Below are 16,293 nucleotides of genomic sequence, written 5' to 3'. Positions count from 1 at the left end.
ATGAGATGGTTGTCGAACAAAGCCATGGCTGTCACCTGGAAGGAGCGGGATGAACTCATAGAGAAGCTCCATGCATTTGTGGCGACACTCAGTCTGTGGACGCCCGCATTGTTCCAGAAGCCATGAAATCACATCTGACAGACAAAGCTTCTCATCAGGTGGAAATCCCCTGAAAGTAGAAGAAATACCTGTTCATGCTTAATTGATTTACATTAGGTGTGTAACTGATATTTAAACATATTTGCTTGTTCTAGTAATGAAAGCACACTTGGGTTTTAAATCTTTATGGGCTGTCACTGACCAAATAATTACTGACAGGAAACAGTATGATTTCAGTTAAAGAAAGTGTTTTCACAGCTTATATGAGATGGCTGCAGAGTGATCGGATACACTAACCTTGGAATGCGTCTCTTCGCACTGTGCTGATTCAGACTGGGAGCCTTGTGTATGATTATTCTTTTTAGATGATCAATGGCACTGCGACACTGCTGCAATGTACCTAGGCATGGAGGAGAAGAAAGAAAAGCCTAAAAATGTGTTTGTATCTCGCAATGAAACTTTACTAAGAAAAAAGTGTTAAAACAATCTTAAATACTATACTGTAGGATGAACTTCATATAGTCATGAGTGCATGCAACACCTGCAACTTCAACTTATACATACAAAACACTAATCTTACAAATGTTGGCAAAACATTACTTAAAAAGCAATGTAACTGAGAAAACTATTTGCAAATATCCCCTGCTGATATAGTTAAAAGTATAAAGTTTATGCATTTGAGATGAAGATTTTAAGACAAGAGGAAACTAACAATTATTGAGAATATGCAGTCTTTTAAGGCAAAGTATAAAATCATTACCTAGGGATCGCTCGTCTGCATGTGCAAGAGCCAGGCTTTCAATAAATATGACAAGAACTTCAAAGACAAACTGTTCCACCAAAGCATTTTCCTCCCTGGAGAGGCACATTACAGAAAGATTCAGACAATATTAAACATGCAATTCATTATTGCCATTCCCACCATTAAATTTAGTAGTTAAAAGGATAGTTACATATCAATAAAGCCACCATACCTGAATTGTCTGTAAATACTGTTGAATGCTAAGGCAGCCCCGAGTCTTTTGAACCCATTGGGATGAAGAGCCAGGCTGTAGATGCGCTTGAACAATGATTTCATGTTGGTGGGGCTCTTCTCTTGCTGCTTGGGGGTGGTCTGCTTGATCGACCACTTGACAAACTCTTCAATGCAGCGGCCGCAGAAATCTCTGAGAGTGCTGTCCATTGGGTCGACCACGCCGTCCTGACGACACGCAACCAAGAGAGGCTTGAAAGCTCAATTAAGCAATTGTGTGAAAGTGTGCATGCTTCAGGAGAACTAAATGGATGGAGTTCAATAACATTTATTTATAGAAGTTCTAAATAAAATCAACATGATAAAATACACACACTTACCAGAATGGCCTCAAGGACAGCTACTGTGTCTTGGCTTTCAAACTTCTTGTTGTTTGTGAACCAGTGAATCAGCTGCATAACCAGAGGTTCAAAGAGCTGCCTGGTAACCTGGAAATTGGATAAAAAGGCAATTCTACCATACATAAATGCGATTGTATCAGAGCACTTTACTAGGTTTGAGGATCTCTACTATGTGTATCTGTATCACGGCCCAGTTTGGGACACTTTCAGACCGGAAGGAATTGAACTCAGGGTGATGCAGTGCACTTACTTGATCAACGTCGCAGGCCAGACGCAGCAGCACAGGGAAAAGCCTTTTGTGTAACTTGTACATCGGCGGTAAACTCTTCTCTCCTTCAGCCATCTGAGCACTCTTGCCAACCATGTAGACCACCAAACTGTGGAGGAGCTCACATGCTGCCACCTACACCAGAATCATGGAAAACATTCAGAGAAATGTCAATCTTCAGGAGTCAATTTGGAAACTGATGCGGTTGGTGAGAATAGATGTGACGACAAACCTTGGTTTGCCTATCGCTTGTTGACAGAGCCAGTTCACTGACACGAGGCAGAAATGGGTCCAGGAAAATGACTGGCTTCATGTCTTTGAATGGCACAGCGAAGCTGAGTCTTTTTTCCGAATCCCAGGCGACAAATTTCTTCATCATTTCTTCAGATGAGACCACTAAACGTCAAAACGGAAGTAATGTGATCAACATCCATGACCAACATAGATATTAGCAGGCATTGTGCTCTCCAAACACTTCAAGTGTTCTGTAAACACTCATACCAGTCACAAGGTTTCTGTTCAGCTTTCCTCCCAGATGACCGAGCAGCTTCACCACCCTGAGCCGCACCTTGACAAGAGGAGCATCTTCCTGGAACCGGACAAAAGAAAATACAACATGAAACGCAGACTTGTGTGATTCTCAACAGATACTGTATCTGGTTTTCGCTCGAAAATAAGGAATTACGTAACATCCATTACCACAACAAGTTGGTTGGACTTCTTGAGGAGCCTTGTCATCACCCGGCTGTATCCTCGGTCAGTCCTTGAAGACACAGAAGACATCACCTCCCAGCTGCTCTCGTCTTTATCTGAAGTAAACAACACCAAATCATGAAGTGAAAGTATTTCTAATTCAGCTATACAGTGAGCCGTTGTTTGCCTTACTGTCAGTGGAGGTGGTTTTCAGGTATCCATCCAGAAGAGGAAGGATACTTGAGTAGCAGGGCTGCATGGTCTCTAGAGGAATGTGAGAGGACCAGTCCTCAAGAGCATCCAGGGCTGCGTTGGCCAAGGGAACATAGCTCAAACCCAACTTCAGAGATGTCTGTAACCCATCACAACCCAGGACACAAGAGAGGTTTTAGAAGCCAGAAGGAAAAGATTTTTTCATTTAGGAAGTGTAACATTATGCAATAGAGAATTAATTTACAACATATTTCTGTCAGATTGCAATTATTGGTGAATAAATGACAATATTCGCACCTCCAGAGCAGGACAGTAGGCCTTTATGTCCAGAGCTACGATGTTGTGGTGCAGCGAGAGGACGAATGTCAAGCAGGACGCCAGCAGCTCGTCTTTGTACTGCTTCATTCTGACACACACCTAGCAGAAACAAATCACATCACATATTGCAATTATTCTGTGACGTTAAATTCAGTGCACGTTTACAACAAAATGAGAACGTACCTCTTTTCCAAACTTAGCGAATAGAGCAAAACAAGAACTTTTCACTGTGTCAGTGTGTGGGGAGGTGCCGCTCCTCAGGCCAACCCCCTGTTTTAAAGCAGATATGTAGAGTTTGCTTTTATTCAGTGAGTTTGTTCATGTTTGATTTCACCAACTTAAAACAATTCAATAATAAAAACACGTCGAGGAAATCCATTCAGTTTAACTTGGCATGTTGAAACCAAAATTTAAAATTTCTGGTACATGATTGAATGAAAAAGTCAAAACACAATAGCAACGATTAGAAATGGTAAAACAATTATAAAAGTAAAAACCGTGAAATATTTTACCTGGTAGTACTTGGTCCTCTTGGCAATTTTCATAGTGACAGACAGAAGCTTGTAAAAGCCACTAACAAGAGGGTTTCGTATGGAGTGGAGGACGAGTTCATGGCTGAGAGGATACATCCAAGCCTGGAAATACTCCTGGTGTTTCTTCAGCAACAACTCACTGCAAAGGTAGAGGGAAAAAAAATACTTTCACCGGAGGTTTTCCACTGTCTACCATCAGCTATAATGTCCCAGAGTAAACAATAACAGCTTAGGTGTCTGCAAGATTCAAATACCCTCAACTATACTGTTTGGTAAACAATACAGACGTTGTTAGAAGTGTATTGTTGCTTCAATTGAACTCTAACTTGTAAAATAACAGGAGAAACACAGCTAAGAATCTAACACAGACATGTTCTCACTATGACATCCGAAGATGTCCGTGTTAAATGTTTGTTACCTGCAAAAGTCCACAAGGTTGATAAATGCGGTGAAATCTTTGATCTTGTTTGGCAAAAGGTGAGCTGTGGGGTCAGAGGAGGGCAGGACGTGGGCTGCATCATCTGGAGCCTGACCAAAAACGGAAAAGTATGTGGAATATATCCAAAATTACTAAATGATAAAAACAAGCCAATATGAAGAAACTCAACATTTTTGAAGACTAAACTTACATTAGAAGGATAATCCCTATCTTACAAAGTAGCTTAGAATACCTTTCACATGAAGGTGAACTGCAGAACATTTTCATTAAGGAACCTTTGTAGCGGTGTACAGAGCAGAAATGTTGAAAATGATGTCAACGTCTGAATCTTTAGGAAGCAAAGTGAGGCATCACCTCCTCTCCAGTTGTTATTTTCTCCAGAGAAAGGTCCAATTTCTCTACAATGCGGAGAATCGATTTCACCAGCTCATCGTACAGAAGACGGCTCAAAGAGCCGAGGGCAGCATTCTGACTTTCAAACGGACCGTCCAAAAATCCAGAATCCTGCAGAAGTTGACAGAGACGAAGAAACAACGGCAAAGATTCTCAATTAAACTTCTATTCAGTCACATTTTTCTACCCACCAATGGATATTTTTACAGTATTCTGTCAAGCAAAAACCATGAAACTACGGTCATATCTGCTTCAATTTTGTTTAATATTGTATTGTATGAAGTTATACAGATTTGAAAGCAGTAAAATGGATGGAACATGAACAGATATTGAACAAATTTTCGATAATTAAGACACTTGCAACAAATCTGTAAAAAATGAAACCTAAAACTATAACGGTACCTTCAGCCGATCACAGTCCAGCAGGTCTTTGAACAGAGGAAGGTAGTTCTCACTAGAAGGAACTTTCCACTTTCCACTGCGAACTTGAGAAGACTCCGAGGTATGGTTTACACCATCCTGAGAAATTAAAGACACAATTTCATGTTACATGAAACATGAAGGCGAGTTATATATCGTTTGAGCAAAAATATACAGAAAACAGAGTCTGACCTCAGTCACGATGGGTTTTGAACAGACCCGAATCAAACCCTGGTGAACTGAAACAGAAGCAACTATTACCTGCAAGCTCATATTTATAAAAGATAATTATTCTTCTCAGACGTCAGCAGATTCAAAGGACAACATTTTATTGTCAACGTACCCACGGAGCTAATGAAGCTCCACAGAACTGGTCCTTTGGAGGCCATGGCCACCAACACCTTCAGGATGGATCGACAACAAGAAATCTGCATCCTCTCGCTGTACTGAGGGAAGCTGTCAATCTGCACCACAAGGAGGCGCTCCAGGATCGGCGTGTAAACCTCTGGGATCTGCCAGCACCAAGTCAAATCAAGCTTTGGTTACATAAGGTGTCATTGCATGTGTAAAGAAAACGATAAAAACAAGCTAAACAGTCTCATTTGATTTCTGCTGATGTTTTTTATTTCATGCTTTCTCAGGAGAATTGTGACTTCACCTTGTCCAGGTGAATTAGGACACTGGCTATAGAGTCCAGGAAGCTAGGCAGCTGGTAGAAGCTTTCGTCCTCCTGGTCCGACTCTGTCAGGTACATCTGCTTACAACGCTGAATCAGCTCCGTGTACATCAAGTCCACATCTTGTGGGCAAACCTTTTTGCACGGCTAAAGACAGGAAGGAGAAAAAGTTTAGACTTTCTTCCTAAATCTAGTCACAGTAAATAAAGACGTGAAGCTGACAGATGAAACTTAAGACTGTCTGATGACATATAGGAAACCAACTGGATTTTATGGAATATATAGATGATAAACTTTAAAGTATATGAGTAAATGTCTATTGTGTTTTTATGCCAGGTGCCCTTCCTGCTGCAACTGGGATTCAAACCTGTATTACCCACACTCAAGATTTAAGCAGATGCACCACCAGGAGAAATCTGGAATATAGTAGTTAATTTTATCCTGCTGAAAAAAAAAAGCTGAATTATGCCTTAAGACACTTGAAATAAACCAAGCAGTAAACCCACAGCTGCGAAGAATCCATATCCTCGTATGGCAATGGAGAGTTCCTTGTGTGTCGAGTCCATCGTCTTAATGATGCCACAGAACTTCTGCATGAAGAACTTCAGCTTGCTTTTGTGCTCCTCAATGTTGTCAGCCACCAACTCTGCAACCTGGAAAATGACAATAGAAAGCACTGTACATGAGTGGTACTGTACAAAAACATTAATGTGAGGTCAATTGGTGACCCTAAACTTCCCCCAGGTGTGAATCGGAGTGTGTGTTGTCTGTGTGTCCCTTTTTGTCCCCATTTGTCTTGTGACCTGTCCAGCATGTAACCTGGCTTCGCCATTATGAGTTGGGAAGAACTCTGGTGACTCTGAATTTGATAAAGCAGTGACGAATATGGGTGATTTATGTCTCCATAATCGCACTCCTGAGATGTTTGATAACTTTGTGGGTCCACTCCTTAGCACATTGAGAATCAAATATGAAGGGTCTGTGTAAATCCTCAGTTTAGTTTTTACTTTATAAGCAAATTCAAACAGCTTTTGAAGAAGAATCTGTCTTGCTTATTATATATGGTCAGAATTGATTCTTTGTACTAGGCACTGTTGTTTGTGTTGAGTCGTTGGTATCTTTACAAAGTGGCATGACTAAAAATGCTATATTGTGCCACTGATTTATGTCGCATACTTTTACAGACATTTCACTTGGAAACCCTGCTGTGCACTGGTCGCCCCTTTGTGAAAAAGCTCTGATGTGTTTACCTGTTTAAGGAAAGCTTCAAGTGCATAGTAACTCGTCTTCTTCATTTCAGCGTTGATGTGTCCGCAGAGCTTACACATGATGTCAAACAAACTTCGGTAGTGGTCCATAAGGCAGCTGCTGAACTGGGATGCATGTTTGGCAAATAATCTAAGCCCAGCTGTTGAAGGAGGACAGTAAGCCGAGTTAGTTTGCAGTTTTTAGTGAGATTTACCTCAATTTGTCTAAGAATATGCCGGTCTCACCGAATGTGACTGCATAGCGAGTCATTTCCGTCTACAACACAAGTTAAACAACAGGCATAAACAAAACAGCACGTACAAACATCTGAAGTGATAGAATATTCTGAAAACATCCCTGCTGAGTGAAGTACCTGGGGACTGATTGCCTTCATGGCATACTGAAAAATGTCCTTAGATGTTGCCGGGTCTGCAAATCAGGAAAAAAAACTATTGAAAGGATCCAAACACAAGTTGAAAATGTGAGTTTTGACCTAAAGTAAACGGATGAAATGCACAATTTCCCACCTTCTTCCATAGTTTTAGAGAAGTTTACCATGAGAGCTGTGATTCCTCTCAAACATCCAGCGACAACAAGAAGCTTCGGCTCCTTGGTTGAAGATGTCATCTGAAAAACAAAACAAACAAAAAAAAAAATGACGGAATGCACAGACGTAAACAAGAAGTTGTTTTCCCTGACTACAAACACTGGTATAGGAAAGAAAACAACTATTGATGAATATTATTTGCTGAAAATCAAACCAACCTGCTCTTTAAGTTCTCCCAAACAGGCCTTGTAAAGTTTATCGGAGTTGTTGACCATTTCACTGGGATGAACCTCTGCGAGAACTCCAAGCAACTCATAGATTTTGCCAAGAACTGTAGAAGTAAAAAAAAAAAGAAACGAAAAAAGGAAAATTTACTCAGCTGTCAAATAATCAAAGGCATTCTCAGTGTGAAGATAAAGTTAGCTCACAAGTTAAAAAAAAACCAAAAAACAAAAACATACCTGAATCTGATAACTTGCTCTTCTGACAAAGCTCACTGTAATATTTGTTGAATATTTCACTTATTCTAAAATCTGCAACAACACCAGAGGCTTTGGTTGATTGCAGAATCTACGAGGACGGGAGGACATGGATGGAGACGACAAAGTGAGTGAAAGTGGAGCCGCTGCAATGTGCGTATTCACAAATATCAAAGTCTTGCATGATCAGAGTAATACATTAACTAAAACAAACCTTGATGAGAAGTTCCAGCACTGGAGTTCGACACTTGGCTAATTTATCCTTCGTGTACACAACCATACACACATCCTGCAACGATACACAAAACAAGAATACTTATTGTTACAGTAGTAGTCTGACAGAGGTTATAGTCCCAATAAACAATAATATTAGACTTGATGCTGCAAACAGTCTCGGCTCGATATTTGTCGATTAACAAACGAAATGTTTAATTTACTCTGATGTCAGTAGCGTAGGTCGTTTCCCAGCCTTTGACTCTCCGAGAGATTTGATCCAGAAATGTATCCAGGAAGCCCAGGATCTCAACCCGAGTGTCTCGCAGCTGAAACAGAGATAAAGTGTAATCGAAATAATGACCAAACATGACAACCCTTTGCAGACTGGTCACTACAGGACACCTACCTCATCTGACGCCAGGGACTTCCTGAGGAAGCTGAGTAGGCCGTAGTCTTTTGAGAACAACAGGGACGTCTGTAAAGCTTGATGAGGATAAAAAAGCACAACTGTTTGGAACAGATGCAGTAAAAGCTGGATAAAGTCCAGACAAGGGATAAAATATATAATAAGCAATTATTCACAAGTAAATTCTTAACATGGAAAATCATAGTAAGTTACTGTCCTAACCTTTTCACAAGCATTAATATTTGTTTTCATTAAGGGTGAACAATGCAAATATAATTATTGTGGACGTTTGCAACAAAAAGCCATTATTATGACTGGGTATTTATGAAGAAAGCTTCACTTTTAGAAAAGACTAATGATACCTGGTCTGGATTGATAAAAGGAGAGAAGATATTTACTCCGTTGAGAAAATTATTCCGAAAATAAATAACAAAAAATATCATAAACATGAAAAAAAAAATTATGAAAATATCATAAAAGAATTTAAAGATTTAAGAAAATTACATCAAATTACATGATTTTTTATTAAAAACGTTTGAACTAAAATTTTTATATAAAAAAAGATGAAACCATAACAAAAATAATGGAAAAAATAGATTATGAAAATTCTAAATATTATAAAAGAAAATATTAAATTACAAATACAAAAAGCAAATAATATTAGTAAAACATAGAAATACTGCAAAAAAATTAGAAATATATGAAAATATAAAAATATTGCAAATATATAAATGTATGGAGCAGAGACCACGTGTATTACGTACAGAATGAGCTCCCTTGAATGAAGTGGAGGGATCCCGTGATTACTTAAATTAGATTGCCAATACAAAAAGTAAAATGTACAAAATCCAATTTTAACTTCGGGATTATTTTTCCAGTTTAAACTTTAAATATGAGCTGTAATATAATTTTTTTGAAGCATGATTGCTTTCATTCATTCATTAGCGGACACTCCCACCAGAGTCTTGTTGGAAGAATGACTTTAAAAAGCTACATAGAAAGTTAACAGCTACATCTAAAGTAGTTTATCAATATTTAAACATCTCTGGGGCGTTTTAATCTGCAGTGTCTGGCGCCAGTAAACAACAGAAGATCTCCACACATGAAACGAGCAGCTTGTTATCGGAGTTTTGTGCAGAATAACGAGTTAAAGGCCAAGAGCCAAACGTTTTGATGGACTTTCCTTGTCTCACCCAGTTCATTCTCGGAAGGCATTAACATGCACTCATGTCCCAAGTCTCCGACGATATCGTGACATTTCAAGGCGGCAGCTCGAGAGTCTTCCTCAGCCAGTGATTCATGAAGTTTCAGCAGGAGACCGTGAATTCCTCCAGCGGCGCTGCTTTGTGAAGACATGACTGCAGCACACACTTAAACCCTCTCACAAATATCGCAGAAATCGCATCACTTTAGTTTTTAACAACATAAACATGTCCCGTCAAGTCTTCCCCCTGCGCGGAGGGATTCAGATCGCACACCCGGAAGAGACGGGACCGGAAGCTTTTGTCCCGACTCTCAAAACAAAAGCCAGATGCAACTCTTATTTTTTAAAGGAATTTGATTTACTCTAAAAAAAAAAAAAAAAAAAAAAAAAAAAATATATATATATATATATATATATATATATATATATATATATATATATATCTTGTCATCAAATAACATTATATACAGAAGAGAATTGGAGATAGCTAAAAAAAAAAAGAAGAAGAAAAAAGAAAAGGGGAACAAATTATTTATTTAAGTTTGGGCTTGCTCTGATCAGCTGAAACCATTTCTTAGTTGGATCCAGGTTTAAGATGTAGTGGGACCTTCTTTAATGCATATAGTTTCCTGTATCAATTTCAGCACCCCCATTAATGTATATGCTACTGTTGTATGTAATTTATCATTGTATTGTTTTCCCCTTAAGCTTTCTTGTACTTTCTCCTTGTCATCCTGTCACTTTTCCTGTCCCCCATAAATACACCAAGCTCTTGAACTGAAAATATGTGATATGTGGCTTCTATCCCCATCCGCTTGTGTTAAGTTTCTTATTATTGGAAGGACTTTTCTTGCTGCGGAACGTGGACTTCATCTTATATTATGTCTATGTGTTCACCATCACTCAGATTTCCGTCGAGATGTCTACAAGAAAACAACCAAGGTACGTTTTGAAAGTTTGATTTTCTATTAAAATTTGCAGAGTCGTGTTTCATAAACACATTATTTTTTGTTTTTCGTAAAATTCGATAAATATTTTCGTTTTGTGCTTGTTGAATGAAACAGTAACATTGAGTTAATGCGCTGCAGTTTGTCATTTTCACCAATAGAGGGCAGTAAATTATTGAGATTTAACACTCGTTGGCTTTACTTTGAAAAAGAGACAAGGGAAACAAAAGCTTTTCAGATAAAAAAAGTTATTACAATCTGCAATATGATCTGATTATACGAACAGAACCGTCGTTTAGAGATACGTAATTTGTGTTTAAACACCATAACCAACGAATTTGGTGAAGATACAGTCAATTCAAAGAGTACTAGAAAGTTGTATTTATTTTCGTGAACTTTTAAATTATTATTATTATTATTATTATTATTATTATTATTATTAGGAACAACATACAATAAACCATATATATGGACGCTGTTACAAGCATTCTCGTCACATTCGGTCAGTAGATAAAATCAAGAATAGAGTAGATAACTTATTAAGAGAATAGAGAAGAACAGAAATACTTATATTAGTAAATTCTATATAATTGATTGTAACTCCTGATCTGATGTGAGGGGAAACATTATAATAATGAAATCAACAACAATTAAAAACAAACAAACAAGTAAACAAATAAACAAATAAATAAAGAAATAAATAAATAAGAAATAACTGAATTGGCGCTCAATAAGATTTTAATAAAGTTTGTTAAATTTTGATAGTAATGAAAGAAACCTATTTCAAATGAAAAGTTCCTGTACTTTATTCCCTCTTTTAAAGATGCACAATCGCAGGTAATTGGCCAATAATTACATAAAACAAATAACCGAATACTCAGTGACTGCTTTAATATGTAGGGGTTTTAAGTAGATTTATTTTTCATATATTGAAATAATTTGCACTGAGTTAAGGATGCAGTTTTTATTTTGAAAGCGGAAACAGGAAGTTTTATGCTCCATTGTCACAGACGCGCCGCGGACGGACACCTGTTTTGAGGGAGGGCGCTATACAAAACTCACACACGCACACCCACGCACACGCACCCACACACACGCATACACACACCAATCACAAGTTGCAGTCTCCATCACATGGAGAGAGGAGACGGTTGATCGGAGGACTCAGCTGTGTGTGTGAGTGTGTGTGTGTGTGTGTGTGAGAGAGAGAGAGAGAGAGAGAGAGAGAGAGAGAGAGAGAGAGAGAGAGAGAGAGAGAGAGAGAGAGAGAGAGACCGAGACCCCCGGACACCGCGCTGTCACTGGAATTTATCCTTCTTTTTTTACTTTATCCTCATTCTTTTCGCTCCGGGATTCTTGGGGGCTGCGATGTTTCACGATCCAACAGCAGGTGTGTCACTTTGAAAGTTTTGAAACTTGTTCCAGAGTGAAGTCGCCGCAGGTAAAACTGTCTTAAATACGTGGGAGACGTGCGCGTAAAGTTGCGTCTGACACTTTGGATTTACGCGAATTCTACGCTCGTTGACTAGTTCGACCTTTGCTTGGTTTGTGGCGAAAATACATCTTTTTGTGGAAGAAATCCTTAAATTGTTATTTAACACAGTATTTTGCAATAAACTCCACACTTATTCCGCCCATTTTCACCTCAATGGTGGCCGCGATCCACCCGAGAGAAGAACTGTGGAAAAGTTAAAAAACTTTACAACAAAAACTGCTGCTATGTTGATTTTACCGCAAACGATTCGACTTAAATCAAGAGCCCCATTAAGGAGAGTTAAGTTTGTTTGTTTTATTTAGCATTAAGGAGTTAAAAAAAAAGAGGATGCGAAGATATTTTCAACTAATACCAAAGTGTTGTTTTTACTCATGGCGCAATGGAGCTGTTAAATCCTGAACCATGTCTCTCGTCAATCGCTTATTTTTTTTTTTATGCAAAACATTGCATTTCAGTTGCGCTCATGCTTTGAAATGTCACCTGCTTATAGCACCAAATAGAGTAGTGCACAGACACATTTTTAGATAAATAAAATGCAACGAGGTTTTCAAAAGCTTGTGTGATATGTTTCATACCGGTCTTTTTCATTCTGTAAATATTTGTTTTAGTGTGTCAGATCACGTTTCGAGTTGTATATGGCGTTATTACTCCACTACTGTATAGTAATAAATCCTTCCCAATACTACAATATCTACTGGGGCGAATTAGTTCACTCAATATTGAAAGAAATAGATATTTGAGAAATATTAATGTTACCATTTCTTTCCTTTTTTTAATTGTATGTGTGTGTGTGTGTGTGGGGGGGGGGGGGGGGGGGGGGGGGGGGGAATCAAGGTGTGAACTACTGTCAACAAAAGGCAGATTTAAAGAGTTGTATGTTTAAAAAGTACCCATGGAGTAGTAGAACCAAGATGAAGGAGTCCAGTTTGCTGCTGTCAAAATCCTCTCTGGGGTTGTGTCATACTTTTGACTGAGTCAGTAATGTCATGTTATTGCAGTGGGTGCTGGTCTGGATTAGGAGTTATGTCTCTCTCTCTCTCTCCTTGACAGTGTCCTCAGTTCAAGTTGTGGAGCAGCATTTCGTCTGACAACGAAGCTGAAAGCAGCGACACCAGCCACCAGGCCTGAGGGCCACTGGACGGCGAAAGCATGCTTGCCGCCATGCTGCGCCAGAGTTCTGGCGGAGGATCGGGCAGTGGTGGAGGTGGCAGCAGCAGCAGCAGTGGTGGCAGTGGCAGTGGGGGTGGTGGTGGTAGTGGAGGCACTCGACTGTCTCTGGGTATATCAAGACTCTCCAGCTCAAGCTTGGGCTCAGCAGGGCCCGCCAAGATCTCCAAGAGCGGCTCGGTGAGCTCGGACAACCTAGACGTGACGGCGTCGGACCCAAACTACATCATGCAGCTGGTCAGTGACGTGCGCAAGTTTGCCGACGTGCTTCTTCATCTCAAGGAAGTCTTCAACTCCAAAGGTACGCCGGCGAAGAGACTCGCTGAGGGGAATTGTGGAAAAATGCTTTAAAGTCCCATTCATTTTATGCTGTGGTGTGTTCACATTTGTCCTGCAGTTTCCTGCAATGCCTGCCTTGTGTTCACCTTGGAATATTTAACATGTGACTAACAGATACAGATTGCACATTGTCGGTTTCTACAATGTTTCTGTTACACAACTTTGCTTAATTTCTCAATCCCTTATGAGACACACTCATCAGATTATTTTGGACCAGTTGAGGCGTCACTACAATTTTATAAAACATATAAAGGTGTTAAAACTGGAATTTCCCTCATGATGACAGTGATTCCTCATCCTTCTACATCTTGTGCTTGGTTGGATTAGACGTCACATCTTTTATCTGTCATCACTCAGATTTTCAATCACCAGGGTCACAGTAGACCCGATTTTTGTCTTATAGGCTAAAGAAATCTTGTCGATGTTTCACATTTAAGGTGGAAATCATGAAGCCTTTTAGATGACACATGAAACATCTTCCAAGCTGCCAAGAAAAGTGTCTGACACACCTGAGTTGTTTAGCAGCAGAGACCTTAAAGGGTCCTGATCTGCACTGAGGTTTACTTCATAGTGTTCACACTCCCGCTGATCAACTGCATTTGGAGCGCGATCGCACCACAGCTTGTTTGAACTGGATAACAAGAACCGAGCTCGCAGCGTGTGAACACACCCTCTGCGGATTACAGGCGGCTTACACCACTTACCAAACAATCTGCAACTAACCAGTCTAGTTATGAGCGTGCCACATTAGCCACACCAAACATTTAACCATCACTAACCTGAGGTGCTCCCTGGTGCTATTTTATTTATTTTTCACCTGCAGCCTGTTCAAGATGTGTTTCCACAACAGTTCCCTGTCGTGCATGCAGGCTTCCACGTGTTAGCTATGACACCTTATACCCCTGCCTCTGACTACGACAGTGTGTTCCTGCTCTTCTTTTGTTATTTCGTCTGTTTGGCTTCTAAACAAGACCTGTCCTTCAGTTAAAAGAAGAAAAGAAAAAAAAAGAAAAAATCACAGCTTGTGGCAGCGTAGAAAGGACACAAACATGCTGAGTAGTGTGAGCACAGTGGAGGGGATTTATAACGGAATGTAGCTGCCAGTCTGCTCTTGTGTACACACTGTTGCTTTCACCCGCAATGTACACAGTCCCAGGCCCGTGTACCTGTTTTGTCACGCTGTGGCCTTGGCTCTGCGGTCACTCAACCTGTCTTATCTCGCTCCGGCTTTACTTCTTATCTTACAGGTAAAATACAAAATAATTAGCATTAATTAATACATGGTTGCCATGTAACAAGAGAAAAAAAAAAGCAACAACAACTTTCCTATCAGTCTTGAGACTTGAAAGTGATGCTTTTTAAATTTTTAATAAAAAGCATCAATTGCATTCAAGGCATGGGAAATCTATAGTAGTGCTCAGACAACAGGCAGTTCACTGTGTATTATAGGGGAATTAAGGAAAGGAGAATAAATGAAGTAAAGACTTTATGGAAATAAAAAAAATCAATTTTTTATTGTAACTAAAAGCTGCTTCAACTTGTTTGGTTCTGACTCTGGGAACACTTCGTAATCCTCTTCCTGAAGACCTTAGCGGTCTGGATGTTTCATATTCTACAAGTGAATCTGAGATGTATTTGTCCCTGTGATCATTCAACAGTCAACAACACTCACAACTGATGATGGTCATTTTAAGCACATTAGAACTGCGTAACATGCTGATTGGATTTACAGACATACAATCAGTCATTTTCGTTTAATTAGCTGCTATGATTCTCTTAAGTCCTCTGATAGGTTTAAATTTTTGTGAAATGTTCACCGTTAACCATCGCCGTCATGTCAACAAGAAGAGACAACGACTTCAATTTACGGGAGGGAAACGTCCGGTCGATCTAAACTCAGACATGGAAGCGTTTTTCTTGGAGCTACTCGGGTTATGGGATAGTCAGAGAAATGATATGACAAAGAAACAAGAGGACATCAGAGATTTAATGGAAGCTGCAGGCACTGATCATGGACTTCCAGCAATAGAGGTACTTGCATCAAAGTATTGAGAGACAGAGAGGACAAACAGCAGAACAGAGACACATAAAGTGGGAAGTGAAGAGGGGAGAGAAGCATTAAATCAGATGTTCTTTTTGAAGTTATACTGTATACATTGTGCTTCGGTTGCAGTTATTATTCATCTTTTGAAGGCAGTGATTGAGTGGAGTGTCCGAACTTGAAGGAAGTTTGGAACCAGCCCCAGCTGGTTGCTGCTGCTGTTTGTGCGTTTGCACATGAGTTGTTATGATGTTCTGCTTTGGTATGTGTGACAATTGCTTTTTGGATCACACCCAGACTTTTTAATCCCCAGACGTTAGTAATGAACATCCAGACGTTAAATGAGGCCAAGGCACATGTGATGATGCTACCTTTGTTTCTCGTGGTAGCACTGCCACAACTTCCAAGCCTCAGAAATAAGAATCAGAGGTTGTTTTTTTTCTTTCTTCTTTTATCTGGAGAGGTCAGTAAAGGTGCGTCACTTCGCTGAAGAGACTTTTCTGTGTCAGCTTGCTGCAGATCAAAACAGTAGAACATCAGTTGCAATACACTCACGTCTGCCGGAATACTTCATTTCAGAAATGCGTTGCATTTTTTTAATTTCACTTGGCCAAGTACATATAGTTGATCTGGTCTGTGGATGAAATGGACCCGACACACAATCTTCAAACACTTGCTTTGTACGTAGGCTGCAGGGCTGTCAGGTGAAATATTTTGGCTTTGCTGCGGGAAGAAACTGGTTTATAATCTGATAATTACAATCAATTCAACTATCGCA

General features: G+C 39.6%; 2 protein-coding genes across 2 annotated transcripts in view; one reads left to right on the top strand and one right to left on the bottom strand.

The window, feature by feature from the left end:
- The window catches only part of prkdc (protein kinase, DNA-activated, catalytic subunit), a 30,975-nt gene extending 21,220 nt beyond the window's left edge, over nucleotides 1–9,755 (bottom strand). The window contains exons 1-30 of the mRNA XM_080489444.1: nucleotides 9,516–9,755; nucleotides 8,323–8,399; nucleotides 8,138–8,242; nucleotides 7,915–7,989; nucleotides 7,683–7,791; nucleotides 7,440–7,552; nucleotides 7,202–7,301; nucleotides 7,048–7,103; nucleotides 6,920–6,950; nucleotides 6,677–6,834; nucleotides 5,933–6,079; nucleotides 5,409–5,573; nucleotides 5,094–5,262; nucleotides 4,943–4,989; nucleotides 4,733–4,849; nucleotides 4,292–4,441; nucleotides 3,917–4,026; nucleotides 3,478–3,637; nucleotides 3,149–3,235; nucleotides 2,945–3,064; nucleotides 2,627–2,786; nucleotides 2,441–2,550; nucleotides 2,243–2,330; nucleotides 1,974–2,137; nucleotides 1,724–1,876; nucleotides 1,453–1,560; nucleotides 1,074–1,300; nucleotides 860–954; nucleotides 397–499; nucleotides 36–169 (exon numbers count right to left, since the gene is read on the bottom strand). Coding sequence (XP_080345570.1) covers nucleotides 36–169; nucleotides 397–499; nucleotides 860–954; nucleotides 1,074–1,300; nucleotides 1,453–1,560; nucleotides 1,724–1,876; nucleotides 1,974–2,137; nucleotides 2,243–2,330; nucleotides 2,441–2,550; nucleotides 2,627–2,786; nucleotides 2,945–3,064; nucleotides 3,149–3,235; nucleotides 3,478–3,637; nucleotides 3,917–4,026; nucleotides 4,292–4,441; nucleotides 4,733–4,849; nucleotides 4,943–4,989; nucleotides 5,094–5,262; nucleotides 5,409–5,573; nucleotides 5,933–6,079; nucleotides 6,677–6,834; nucleotides 6,920–6,950; nucleotides 7,048–7,103; nucleotides 7,202–7,301; nucleotides 7,440–7,552; nucleotides 7,683–7,791; nucleotides 7,915–7,989; nucleotides 8,138–8,242; nucleotides 8,323–8,399; nucleotides 9,516–9,678 — 3,601 coding nt within the window. The 5' untranslated portion in view covers nucleotides 9,679–9,755. The remainder of the gene's footprint in view (nucleotides 1–35; nucleotides 170–396; nucleotides 500–859; nucleotides 955–1,073; nucleotides 1,301–1,452; nucleotides 1,561–1,723; nucleotides 1,877–1,973; nucleotides 2,138–2,242; nucleotides 2,331–2,440; nucleotides 2,551–2,626; nucleotides 2,787–2,944; nucleotides 3,065–3,148; nucleotides 3,236–3,477; nucleotides 3,638–3,916; nucleotides 4,027–4,291; nucleotides 4,442–4,732; nucleotides 4,850–4,942; nucleotides 4,990–5,093; nucleotides 5,263–5,408; nucleotides 5,574–5,932; nucleotides 6,080–6,676; nucleotides 6,835–6,919; nucleotides 6,951–7,047; nucleotides 7,104–7,201; nucleotides 7,302–7,439; nucleotides 7,553–7,682; nucleotides 7,792–7,914; nucleotides 7,990–8,137; nucleotides 8,243–8,322; nucleotides 8,400–9,515) is intronic.
- Nucleotides 9,756–11,509: 1,754 nt separating this feature from the next.
- arhgap29a (Rho GTPase activating protein 29a) overlaps nucleotides 11,510–16,293 on the top strand; it is a 33,904-nt gene continuing 29,120 nt past the window's right edge. Inside the window, exons 1-2 of the mRNA XM_080489174.1 lie at nucleotides 11,510–11,863; nucleotides 13,019–13,436. Of these exons, the coding sequence (XP_080345300.1) occupies nucleotides 13,118–13,436 (319 nt within the window). The 5' untranslated portion in view covers nucleotides 11,510–11,863; nucleotides 13,019–13,117. The remainder of the gene's footprint in view (nucleotides 11,864–13,018; nucleotides 13,437–16,293) is intronic.

Source organism: Lipophrys pholis, assembly GCF_963383615.2.
Source record: "Lipophrys pholis genome assembly, chromosome: 20".
NCBI lineage: Eukaryota > Metazoa > Chordata > Actinopteri > Blenniiformes > Blenniidae > Lipophrys > Lipophrys pholis.
The sequence above is the reverse complement of the archived record's forward strand: the minus strand, read 5'-3'. Positions and strand labels throughout refer to the sequence as shown.